This window comes from Schistosoma haematobium, chromosome 3, assembly GCF_000699445.3.
Source record: "Schistosoma haematobium chromosome 3, whole genome shotgun sequence".
NCBI classification, from domain to species: Eukaryota; Metazoa; Platyhelminthes; class Trematoda; order Strigeidida; family Schistosomatidae; genus Schistosoma; species Schistosoma haematobium.
Window position 1 is genome coordinate 4,137,174 of NC_067198.1, and position 12,505 is coordinate 4,149,678.

General features: G+C 36.7%; 1 protein-coding gene across 2 annotated transcripts in view; it reads left to right on the forward strand.

Moving 5' to 3' along the window:
* Nucleotides 1-12,505, forward strand: part of MOB4 (MOB member 4, phocein) — a 35,438-nt gene that overhangs the window by 4,331 nt on the left and 18,602 nt on the right. The window contains exons 2-9 of one of the 2 annotated variants that reach the window (XM_051212812.1): nucleotides 1,955-2,011; nucleotides 2,053-2,115; nucleotides 2,154-2,384; nucleotides 2,649-2,728; nucleotides 2,770-2,881; nucleotides 4,229-4,740; nucleotides 8,602-8,864; nucleotides 11,478-11,841. In XM_051212812.1, coding sequence (XP_051068731.1) covers nucleotides 4,659-4,740; nucleotides 8,602-8,864; nucleotides 11,478-11,841 — 709 coding nt within the window. In that variant the 5' untranslated portion in view covers nucleotides 1,955-2,011; nucleotides 2,053-2,115; nucleotides 2,154-2,384; ... (1 more) ...; nucleotides 2,770-2,881; nucleotides 4,229-4,658. Of the gene's footprint in view, nucleotides 1-1,921; nucleotides 2,012-2,052; nucleotides 2,116-2,153; nucleotides 2,385-2,648; nucleotides 2,729-2,769; nucleotides 2,882-4,228; nucleotides 4,741-8,601; nucleotides 8,865-11,477; nucleotides 11,842-12,505 lie in introns of those variants that run through there. The other variant, XM_051212813.1, reaches the window with a different exon arrangement.

Here is a 12,505-nt window from a genome sequence, read left to right on the forward strand (position 1 = left end):
GAAAGACTTCTCGACCTTGAGTATGCGGATGACATTGTCTTACTGTACGATAATGCACGAGCCATGCAATCCGCACTTAATCAGTTGGCAATCAGTGTCCGTAGGTATGGTATGTGCTTTGCACCTTCGAAGTGCAAAGTACTTCTACAAGACTGGCAGGATTCTAATCCTGTACTCACCCTAGATGGTGAGCAGATAGAAGTAGTCGAGAAGTTCGTGTATCTAGGTAGCTGCATAAGTGTTGGTGGTGGCGTGAGTGTTGAGATCAATGCACGTATAGTGAAAGGCAGAGCGGCTTATGCCAATCTGCGCCACCTTTGGCGCCTTCGTGATGTCAGTCTGACTGTAAAAGGTCGGATCTACAACGCGTCGGTGAGAGTAGTTTTGCTCTATGCTTGTGAAACCTGGTCTCTCCGAGTTGAGGACGTTAGACGACTCTCTGTGTTCGATTATCGTTGTCTCCGAAGGATTGCTGAAATTCAGTGGCAACACCATGTCAGTAATGCAGAGGTTCGGCATCGTGTGTTCGGTCACAGAGACGATAATGCAATTGGTGTCACCATCTTGAAACACCAACTTCGGTGGCTTGGACATGTTCTACGAATGTCGTCCCAGAGAATTCCACGTCGTGCATTATTTGCCGACTCTGGGACTGGTTGGAAAAAGCGGAGGTGGTCAGTGTATGACATGGTGTCGTTATATGAAAGAATGCTGCAAAGGACTGGCTTGTGTCGGTCCTTCACGACTCCCTGGTTGGGGTCCTAGAGATGGTGCAACACAGTGGCTAGAGACGTTATCAGATATGGCCCAGAATAGAAGCCAGTGGCGATCCTGCTGTGACCTTCTTTTACTTTCTTCATAAAAAGCGGTTGTGTCTCCCTTAACTGAAAGTTTTCTTCTGATTGTACCTTTCCTTTCCCTTATTATTACTATTATTATTACTACACTACCTTACACCAACCTCTTCGTTATTGTTCTCTTTTTTTCACGCTCCTTACCTTTTTTTCTTTCTCTTCGGATTCTCATTGTTTTGTGTGGCGCATATATATTGGCGCTCTCTTGTACCAATACTTATGTGTTCAAATAAATAAATAAATAATATATAAGGGTTATGACGCCCCATAGTTAAAGTCAGGACCGTTCAGCATAAAATGTAGTGGACACCTATGTCTAAGTACAAATGTATGCAAACAGTGGAAGGGCATGATATACTACTTATATTATTGCGTGCAAACAACTCCGGACATAAATTTGATAGGAAATATGTCAGAAATCTAGATCTGAGAAATCCGAAAAATATCAGAGAATTTGTATAACCTTGACACTCAGGTCGTTCTGCAATCAACAGACATTTCTATGAATTCGACCTATTAATCTGTTTGGAAAGAGCCAACCATTCACTCGGTCATTAGTGGACTGAAAAAAGGAGCTAACAGGAAATGGACGCATAAAGATGAAGACCGTGATGATAACCAGAACAGACAGACACAATACTTGTGAAATAATGGAAATGCTCATTTTTATTTAAAGTAGGCACTGATGATATCCGAAACGAGGACTTAGTCTGCTTCTAGGCTGTCCAGCTTATCGGATTGAAAGTTGCCAAAAGCACTCACCTGAAGTATGTCTTATTCATTTCGTGGAATCATTTTGTGGCGTGATTTTGTTATCCTATCAGTAATCCTGATTGTGCTCGTGGTTGTCACTCGTCTAGTAATCATAGTTCGATTTGCTGTCCTAAAAATCGAAACAATCAGAATAATACCAAATTACTAAAATAAAGCTAAACCATCTCTACCTTAAATAACTCAATAATACCAAAAGTTAATCTAGTTCTCAAGTATGCTAACCTCCTACGTAAGCTAGATATGTACAAATCATTTATAATTTTTGTGCGAAATACTTTTCATTTTCTAAATAGATTCAGGTATCGAAATTATCTTGTTTTCTGTAGACAATGGCAACAAGTAAAGTCTATTTTCGACGAAACAGACCTGGTACTAAAGCTGAGGTACGACCCATCCTAATAATTTCTTCACCGTAACCTTTAAGGAGTGGTGTAATTGGCCCGATGAACCGTTCGAAGATATGGAAAGTACATTAGCTGTTCAGCAGGTATTTCCTCATTTTCTAGTAAAATCTTACATTTATAGTACATACAGCAAACAATAAGACGTGATTTTAACAATGTGGATGAGATTTTAACTGCTCCAGAGGGTCAAGATGAAGTAGTCTGGAAGTACGAACATTTGAGACAATTCTGTATGGAATTAAATGGATTAGCTGTTTGTTTGCAAGAGCAATGTACCCCAAAAACATGTCCTCAAATGACTGCTACTGAACAATGGATATTTTTGTGTGCAGCACATAAAACTCCTAAAGAGGTATTAATTTTTCCATGTGAACTTCAATTCCGATACCAATAAGTTTTTTTAAAATTATATTTGCTAATCAAATTTTGTAGTACATTTTACCCTAGGTTTATAGCGCACTGTTTACAACTTATATCATACAGCATGATTCAGTTCATTTAAATGATTGTTGCGAACGGATAAGTGTTTATTATCTATTTGACAACTTGTGTTTATCAGATGACATTTTTAAAATAATATTTAAACTATTGGTTGTTTTTTATTTGTTTTTGATAGTGTCCAGCTGTTGATTATACACGACATACGCTTGATGGAGCTGCTTGCCTGTTGAATAGCAGTAAATACTTCCCTAGTCGGTAATTAACTTATAGTGCTTATCTTTTTTTAACCGTTATAGAGTAAGCATCAAAGTTACGTCAGTCAATCGTCTTGATTCTGTTTGCCGTCGTGTTTATAGAATATTCTCTCATGCTTATTATCATCATCGAGAGATATTTGATTCTTTTGAAGTAAGTAAACCTTATCTCGTTAATTTATTGCACACTGATTTGTGTGTTTTTTATAATTAATCGTTTTACACTGAGATCACAAAACACTACTGAGTAATAACTCATATTTCCGATTTTTAATTATCTCACATCTAGTTAGATCTCTTCTAGTGCTAGAAATTTACTTGGAATGTTGATTAGCAGCTTGGTTATTATAGGGCTAGAATTTTAATTTTAACAGATTGTATGGGTAACATTGTTCTTAATAAGTAATTAACATTTCCGTATGACCTGTTCACTTGCACCAGCCTATTTATTTTAAGCCACTGACTTGACAACTCTGTTATGAAAGGCCTAATGAGATGATAAACGCCTAGTTAATCCTTTCTCATCAAGTTGGGATTCGTACCCTCTATTTTCAGTGGTCAGTAGTCATATTTCTGAATTATTTGTGTAGTTTGTTTGTATATAACGAAGCATCAATTTTCCTTTTGCTTATGGATTCACCTTGTTGAATCATGTCAAGAACCACCGATCCCAAGCAATAGCATTTTTGTGATTGTTTAACATTTGTAAAGTCATTTGAAAACTGAAGTTTTGTCCACCCTTGTTTAACACAAGATAATGCAGCAACATCCATAATGAACGACGTGCAGAACTGTGACATCTCGTGACGAGCACTCCTAGTAAACAACTAGTTCCAAACGTATTGTTTGATTCAATTGTACGATGTGCACCCATAAAAATTAGACTGATAGGTTAGTACTTTAACAACTTTAATATCCTTTGTCGTGTTTTATTTATTTAAATACATAAATATTAATACAAGGAGGCGCTAAATACATATGCGCCACATAAACCATTCGATTTGTGTGAGGGCTGAGATTCTGCCCGAGTGCCAAAACCAAAACAAGTGGTTTTCCTGAGGGTTCACACCACGAACCTTTGGCCTAAAAGTCTGATCTACAAGGCAGTGGGGCGACGTCAGGAGATGCAGTCCCATATAGCCGGTGACCAACAATAGGTTCATACGCCATTTGTTCCCTCGAAATCCTGAAGCCCTTGTGCACCACTGGTTTGGAATCAGGGTTTTCCAACTCCTCTAGGTGGATCCTCCGTATCCACCAACCCGATTAAAGCGTTGGACATTCGCTTTTCGTTCTCTCAATTTCGTAAACAACACCCTTGGTATGAGAAAGCAGTGATTAGGACTTCCCTGGTAGTGGTTGTATCCATGTGGCCATGTAAGGGCATTTGGAGGCCCTTTGTTGTTTAGTGATTGTTTGTGATTAATGGTGAATTACATTATAAAATGTTTCATACATTTTAATTTGAGAGTTTTCTGGTTCTCTTTTATTATTTAATCAGGAATCAACTGCATTATGTCGAAGGTTTACAACATTTGTGTTAAAATACAATCTTATGAGTAAAGATAACCTGATTGTACCTATTGCCGGTGCTGTAGATGGGGCTGTAATCGAGGCTCAAATATAAGTTCATAATGTTTATGTTTAATATACATTATTATTATCTTTTACAATTTAGGCCTAACTTTCCTTTAATCATATGAAAAAAAAACCATGCCTAACTTCATTCATAAATAACAAGTTTTTTTTTTGTTTCCTACCTGTATTATTGTACAAATATGGTAACATTCTCTTCTATCATAATAAAAAAATTATTTCAGAAAATCAAGTTGTTTTATTTATAATGTTTGTTTTGTTGATTTACTTATACCTTTTATAGTTTAAAAAATCCATATATCTTTTTTTATCTTTAAGTAACAAATATTAAACTAATGTTAATTAAACAAAGACGGATAGTGGCCAGTAATGGAATCCAGGACGCGCGTTTCGTCCTGTTTGGGACTTGTCAGCTGGGTGAGACTGATCAATTACAGTTTATTTATTTATTTTAACACATAGATATTGGTACAAGGAGGCACTAAATAGATATGCGCCACACAAAACTCATTTGATATGTGCCATTTGTTCCCTCAGGATCCTGGGGCTCATGTCCACGATTGGTATGGAATGAGGGTTTTCCAACACTCCTAGGTGGACTCTCCGTGTCCACCAACCCGGTTAAAGTGCCAGACATTCGCTTTTCGTCCTCTCAATTTCGTAAACAATACCCGTAGTGCAGGAAGGCAGTGAGTAGGACTTCCCTGGTAGAGGCTATATACGCGTAGCCATCTGAGAGCATTTGGAGAGGGAGAGCTGATTCTCCCTACTCTCGGCGGTACCAGGACATTTGGGGGTGATCAATTACAGTCTTAAATAACAATGGGAAGATACAAGTAAAAAAAACAAGTGAATGTTAATTACATTTTGCCTTATGTTAACAACTGAATAATAATGAAGTGACTTAATTAGAGATTAAAATTTTAAACCATCAGCCAATAAGGTTGAAATTTCTATATTTCAAGTTTTAATTTATCCCACTACATTGTCTAAATAATCGTATTAAATAATTTATTCATTTTGACACTGAGGGGGGTAAGACAAAATTCTTCAACCTTTTTCTCATTGTATTTTTAAGTTGTGTAAAAAATCTAGAAGAACATCTTATTTTTTACTGAAGAAATAGAACTATCCCGCTCACCTATGAAACGGAATTGAGCTATATCGCTCGGATTATAAAGTTTTAGCCTGGATGGTGTTTGGTTCTCATGGAAACGGGGTTGAGCCGTACTTTTTGGGCTACAAATTTTAATCTTGGAAGGTGTCCAACTCTCCTGTTAAACAGGACTGTGCTGTACTGTTTGGGTTGTCACGAGAAAGTCTGGATGGTGTCTAGTTCTCCTGAAAACCGATGTAAAATTATCTTGATATTTATTGGGGTGTGGCCCCCTAAGAAAACCACCTGTTTCGGTTTGGGCACCCAGGTACTATCCCATCCCTCACATGAGTCGAATGATTTATGTGGAGCATATCTGTTTGGTGCCTCCTTGTATCAGTGTTTATGTGTCTAAATAATAATAATAATAATAATAATAATAATAATAATAATAATAATAATAATAATAATAATAATATCATTCAATTCAGTCGAACTGCATCCTCCACACTCTTCCTTTGGCAATGACATCAAATGTAGTGAATGAGGAACTCAGGTGGAGAAAACTAGTTTATTGTTTAGTGCAAAATCACAAAGTGCCTTGGTGAAATATGAAAACCATACATTAAATACATCGCTTGTACATCCTCCACCAGTTATCTCTTACAAACTTCGTCATACCTTCATTTCTGTTGTTACTTTGGTCGCTTTCGGTTCTCTTTCTTTTTATTTCAATTTCCTCAGTCTTCTGCTCACAGGCATTTCCCTTCCAACTTTTTTTTTACTATTTATATCTGCCAACATAAATAGCATATACCACACTCATCCTCTTTAAATTTTCACTCCTGCGGTCCTACCCGCCGTCACACTCTCCTTTGCCGCAGTCTCTGCCACTATCGCTAGGTTTAAATATTTTATGAAAAACTTATAGAATACTGATGTATTTAAGTGGTTTTAACTTGGTGAAGTAGCATACTATTCATAATCAAGTGAAACATATCAATTGAGAATGGGCAATGGATTTAACAATAGTGCACGAGATTAGAGGTAAAAACGAATGATAATTTGTAATATCTTATTGCAAGATAAACAATAAATAGAACTATCCAACAGGGATAAATTCTGCATAATCTCACGTAATGTTTTAACTCATCTATCAATATCGCACCAAGGAAAATGAGCGATAAACTTACACCCAGTTCATAGGAGACAGTAGTTTCATAGGATAATGACATTTCAACACTGTCTGTTCTGTTAGCTAGATCGTCTAATTATGGAGCTTTCATTGTTTTGAACAACATTAGCCCATACTTCATGCATATATGAGCCTTCCAGTCAAATCAGTTCGTTCTAATTATCCTCTGTAAGATTGTTTTTTTTCTTAGGTTTTATTCCGTAGTATATGTGAAAAATAACCTTGAAACCCATCGAAATCAATGTCACTTATAAAACCAACGCAATCACTTCATTCCATTTTATTTAGGCTGAAGACATATAACCAATAAGAAACAAAATATGTCTTCATCTACAAAATAAGTTACACCAAATGCGAAATGTGTTACAGTGGACAAAGTGAAAGATTTCTTCATTTGTTCATAAATTAAGATGGATTAAAGCTGGGATGACATTGTATGTCGTCACTAATGTAACTGGATGTAAAAAACTGTGGGCATGAATTTAGTTGGGAAAAATCAACATTCTGGATCAGGAAACTTTTAAGAAGGTAGGGTGATTTCTAGAAACGTGGGATCCAGATAAATAGACAATCAGTAAACACATTAACATAGAGCCAATGTCTCAATCCACACAGGAGAGGTCAGTCAATCACGTGACTTGATATCAACGGGAAAAACGGCGAAAATGAAAGTAAAAATGGTGACAAAGATGGCCATTAGAACAAACTTATCTAATGCTTGTGGAATGACTGAAAATGTTAGTTCTATATAAAGTATGATTTGGCGACATCGTGTAGAGTAACACTGGAACTTTCACAATCAAGTCATCTAGCTAACACGACACAACACTTCTAAAAGTATCTACCCGAGAAGCAAATCTTCATTATTTCAAGATACAATCTTGTGCTAGAAATCGGTATTATGAAGCAGTTAATATGCGTATCTGATGCTTTTAATGATTTGTGAAGAAAGAAAAATTTATTCTTCTCGCAATAAAGAGATAGGCTTGTTTTTTATGTCATGGAGTGATCTCTATGTTTCTGTATATTATATATTCTAATGAATCGCAGTAGACTGAAAGTAAATAAGGCAACACTAGTGCTAATAATCTGTTAAATAACTTAATGATAGGAATTATTGATCCATGCAAAGCTCAAATTGAAGGTTAAGCAAAGAACCTCTGTGTAACAGTAAGAGTTTATCAAGAAGTCTACAATTAATTTACCTTGAACTTTATCAACCAAACAACAAGCTTATCTGATAACAAAACTTTAAGTTTGAATTCATCCACCAGGAGTTTAATCTGATCTATATGAGCGTACTCATATTAATTAGGTTCATTTTGTTTCGAATCGGATTAAACAGAGTAAAACAAATGATTATTTATTTATTTATTTAAACACGTAAACATTGGTACAAGAAGGCAACAAATACATATGCGCCACATAAATCATTCGATTTGTGTGGGGTCTGGGATGTTTACTGGGTGCCCAGACCGAAGCAGGTGGTTTTCTTACGGGGTCAGACCTCAAGCCTTTGACCTAAATGTCTAATCCACAAGGCAGTGGAGCAACATTAGGCAATACAGTTCCATGGTAGCCGGTGACCAATGAGTGGTCCATACGCCATTTGTTCCCTCAAAATCCTGAAGCCCTTGTGCACCACTGGTTTGGAATCAGGGTTTTCCAACTCCTCTAGGTGGATCCTCCGTATCCACCAACCCGATTAAAGCGTTGGACATTCGCTTTTCGTTCTCTCAATTTCGTAAACAACACCCTTGGTATGAGAAAGCAGTGATTAGGACTTCCCTGGTAGTGGTTGTATGCAAATAGTCATATGAGAGCATTTGGAGAGGGAGAGCTGACTCTCCCCACTCTCGGCCATACCAGGGCATCTGGGGGCAGTTATCAGTAATAATGCTGATTACCAGTAATTATCAGCATTATCACTGATAATAAGGTAGATTCATTTCTTTATCATCTATAATTTTGTTTTTTCATTGTCTAGTATTGTCAATAATACAAAATATGAAGATTGTTTCACGATATAAATATCTATTTTGTATAAATCAAATTATACCACAATATCATCGTATATTCTATTCAAATCAAACAACAAGAATAACAAATTATATACCTTTAATTGGATTAGAAATTCATGCTCAATTATCTGTACATAATAAATTATTTACATATGTACCATATAGTTTTGGAGCTCCTCCTAATACACAATTAGGTTTACATGATGTTGCAATCCCTGGTAGTATGCCGGTAAGTGAAACTGTTGAACTTATTAAGTATTGAAGTATATATATATATATATATATATATATATATATATATATATATCTTGTAGTATATTTTAAGTGTATTTAATAGTTCCGGCTTTAAAATATCACATGAAACATGTGAGGTATAAATTGTTGATATCTAACATTTACTTCTTATTGTTTTTATACCAATTTTTATTTAAAGATATGAAATTGTGAAAGGATTTTATTACTAGTAACTTCCCACGTTTATATTTGTTGATTTCAGAAGGATTTAATTCTGGATATTATAATAATTTTAATAGTTGAAATCATGAGTCAATTGAAGCTAGACCATCATGGAAAACCTGGAAGCATCAGACTTCCGTTTCGACCTAGTATGGGACTCCTCACCAGTGCACATCCACGATCCCGCCTCTCCAGATTCGAACCCAGGATCTACCGGTGGATGTGTCGCGTTAGACTGATAAGTCCTTGGTTCGAATCTTGGGGGGGGGCGAGGTCGTGGATGCGCGCTGCTGAGGAGCCCCGAAATAGGACGAAACGACTGTCCAATGCTTCCAGGTTTTCCATGGTGGTCTAGCTTCAATTGACTCATGATCTCAACTATTAAGATTTCTTTATTTTTTTATTTAAAAACATGAACATTGGTGCAAAGATGCACCAAAATATATATGCGCCATACAAAGTGATTATTGTTCAATTGGTGCATGAACTTAGATACTGTCCTATTGTCCAAACCGAAACAGGTGGTTATCTTGGGGAATCAGTATATGAGCCTTTCGACCAAGAAGTATAATTCTTGTGGCAGTGGAACAACGTTGGGAGATGCGGTTTCATGGTAGTTAATGACCAACAATAGGTTCATATGCCATTTGTTATGTCATAGGATTCTAGGGCCCTTGTGTACTGTTGGTTTGGAATCTGGGTTTCGCAACTCCTCTACGTGGATCTTTCATATCCACTAACTCGGTTCAAGCGCTGGACATTCACTTTTCATCCTCTCAATTTCTTAAACAAAACCCCCTCCACGAGAAGGCAGTGAGTAGGACTTCCCTATCAGTGGCTATATACACGTGGCCATGTGAGAGCATTTGGAGAGGGAGAGCGGACTCTCGTCACCCTTGGCTTTACTGGAGCATTCAGGAGTTCTATGTTTATATGATAAATGTTGGTTCATGAAGGAAATGTTGAACTGCGATTTATTTTAGATAAAATATTTACTTATATATATTTTTATAGTTATTTAGTGTTTAGTGAATGCTATATACCACATGAGATTCTCATTTCAGAGGTAAAGTTTTAATCACGATGTGACTTTTATTAAGTAGTCATTGGAAAAGGCGGTTGGATTTTTCATGTGTGAAATCAATCAAGTCATTAGGAGAATAATTACTCACCCACTGATGATAATATTATATGAGGATTAAAATTCGATTGTAATTGGAAAGATTGACTTTAAAATACTAATGAAATAATTTCAAGATATCATACTCACTTTAAGATCTGTATATTCTATGTTTGATTCCATGTGTCATCGAAAACTATATCGTTTAAGAATATTTTTATAATATATTCACTATATTTGAAGCGATTACAAGTTCACCTAGTTTGAGAACGGAACAAAGACTCTGTGACCGAAGACCACTAAGCCCGCTATTCTGATACGTCCTAGCCCCGTTAACTAGAGATTAAATTCCAAGTTCGAAACAGGCAAATATATTCTGTAAGGAGCCAGAAGCATGAGCAATAATAACGGGCACAAGTCAAACGTATATATACAGCATAAACTTGTCTTTAGAAAGGGTTACAAAATAGCATACTAAAAGATATAACGAACCAATAGCGTTTGAGTTTCTCCCAAGTGGGCTATACGACATAAAGGTGAAAATGAGCACTTTTAGCGCGAAAACAAGAAATTCAAGATTTCAAAATAAAATTACAAAAATAAGGTATTTATCAAGTGAATTCTGGGGATCTAACATTGTCAACAAGTTAGCTAACTGATGATTGAGATATTATTATCCTTATTTATAACATCACTGTAGAAATTTGGTATTAATCAAATAGTTATGTCATTTTTTATCTCGCGAGGCAGGATCTCGTGGATGCGCACTGCTGAGGAGTCTCGCACTGTAACGAAATTGCCGTCCAGTGCTTCAAGGTTTTTCATGGTGGTCTATGCTCACTAGTGACTGGCTTCAAGAGGTATATCCTGGAGTTCTAGTGAGAAGCAGTGACCTGTGGAATTCAGTTGTGAGATAGTAACTCACTGGAGACAATGGTGGATGTGTCGCTCAATTTCGTGGATTAGTTGAATTTAGACATTAATACCGTTGGATGCAGGCCGACTCAGTGGTCTAGTTGGCTAAACGCCTGGCGCGAGACCGATAGGTCCTGGGTTCGAGTCTCGCGAGGCGGGATCGTGGATGCGCACTGCTGAGGAGTCCCACAATAGGACGAAACGGCAGTCCAATGCTTCCAGGTTTTCCATGGTTGTCTAACTTCAATTGACTCATCATCTCAACTGTTGAAATTACTACAATCTCCACAAAACCCCTTCTGATACTAATAGTTTCTTTTACTTTTATTGTATTACATTGTTATTTAACAGATTTTAAATCGTCATTGTCTTGAACTAGCTATCATTGCTTCAATTGGATTAAATTGTAAAATTAATTCAATTACAAATTTTGATCGTAAGCATTACTTTTATACAGATTTACCAGCTGGTTATCAAATTACCCAATATTATAAACCAATATCTATAAATGGTTATTTAGATTATATTTGGTTACGAGATCATTCAATCATTGAACAACTTGATCCATTATATACAGAAGTAATACATAGTAATAATAATCAATATTATTATCGTTCACATGCTCGTATTAAATGTATACAAATTGAACAAGATACTGGTAAAAGTTTACATAATATACAACGTGATTGTAGTTTAATTGATTTAAATCGTTCTGGTAAGTTGTAATAGTTGATTTGTTTTTATTGTTTATGAAATTAACTCAAAAATCCTAATAGAAATTAGTTCAAAATTAATGAAAGTGTTAAATCGCTGCAACCCAATTTCTTTTCAATCTCATTCTAGGTTGTTTAGAATTCATTATGATCATGCTTATTTCCACCATTGATGTGTTGTTGTGGATCAGTCTGTGGTCTTGAGTGCTGTTAGAGGTATGAGGGCGGTTATCACTTCCCGGTTGCCCACACCGTGGAAGGGTTGTTCTGGAGGTACCTGAAAAGGAAATTGGATTAGAGGTGATCTTAGTGACCTGGGAGTGTGACCGCAGTGCCCAAGGGACAACTGCCTGAGGTCGGTCACACACGACCTTTTTATGGGTAATTTTTGTGTTAGCTCCGTACTTGTTGAGACCTTACCGCCGGAGACGGATATTTGTGGGATAAGGCGAGGTATGCATTTTTAGGGTCGACCTTTTCTAACCCCACCCCTCCTTGTGGGAAGGCAGCATCGCTCTCATGCTGGTTGTCTGAGGGAAACACCTTACTGCTGTCACACCCCTCTACAGTCAGCAGTACGACTTCGCCTTCGGACCTTGGGTTTGTTGCTTTTAGTCTTACCGCTCTTCAACCGACCTGTCTGACATGGTAGGACCTTGAGGAACG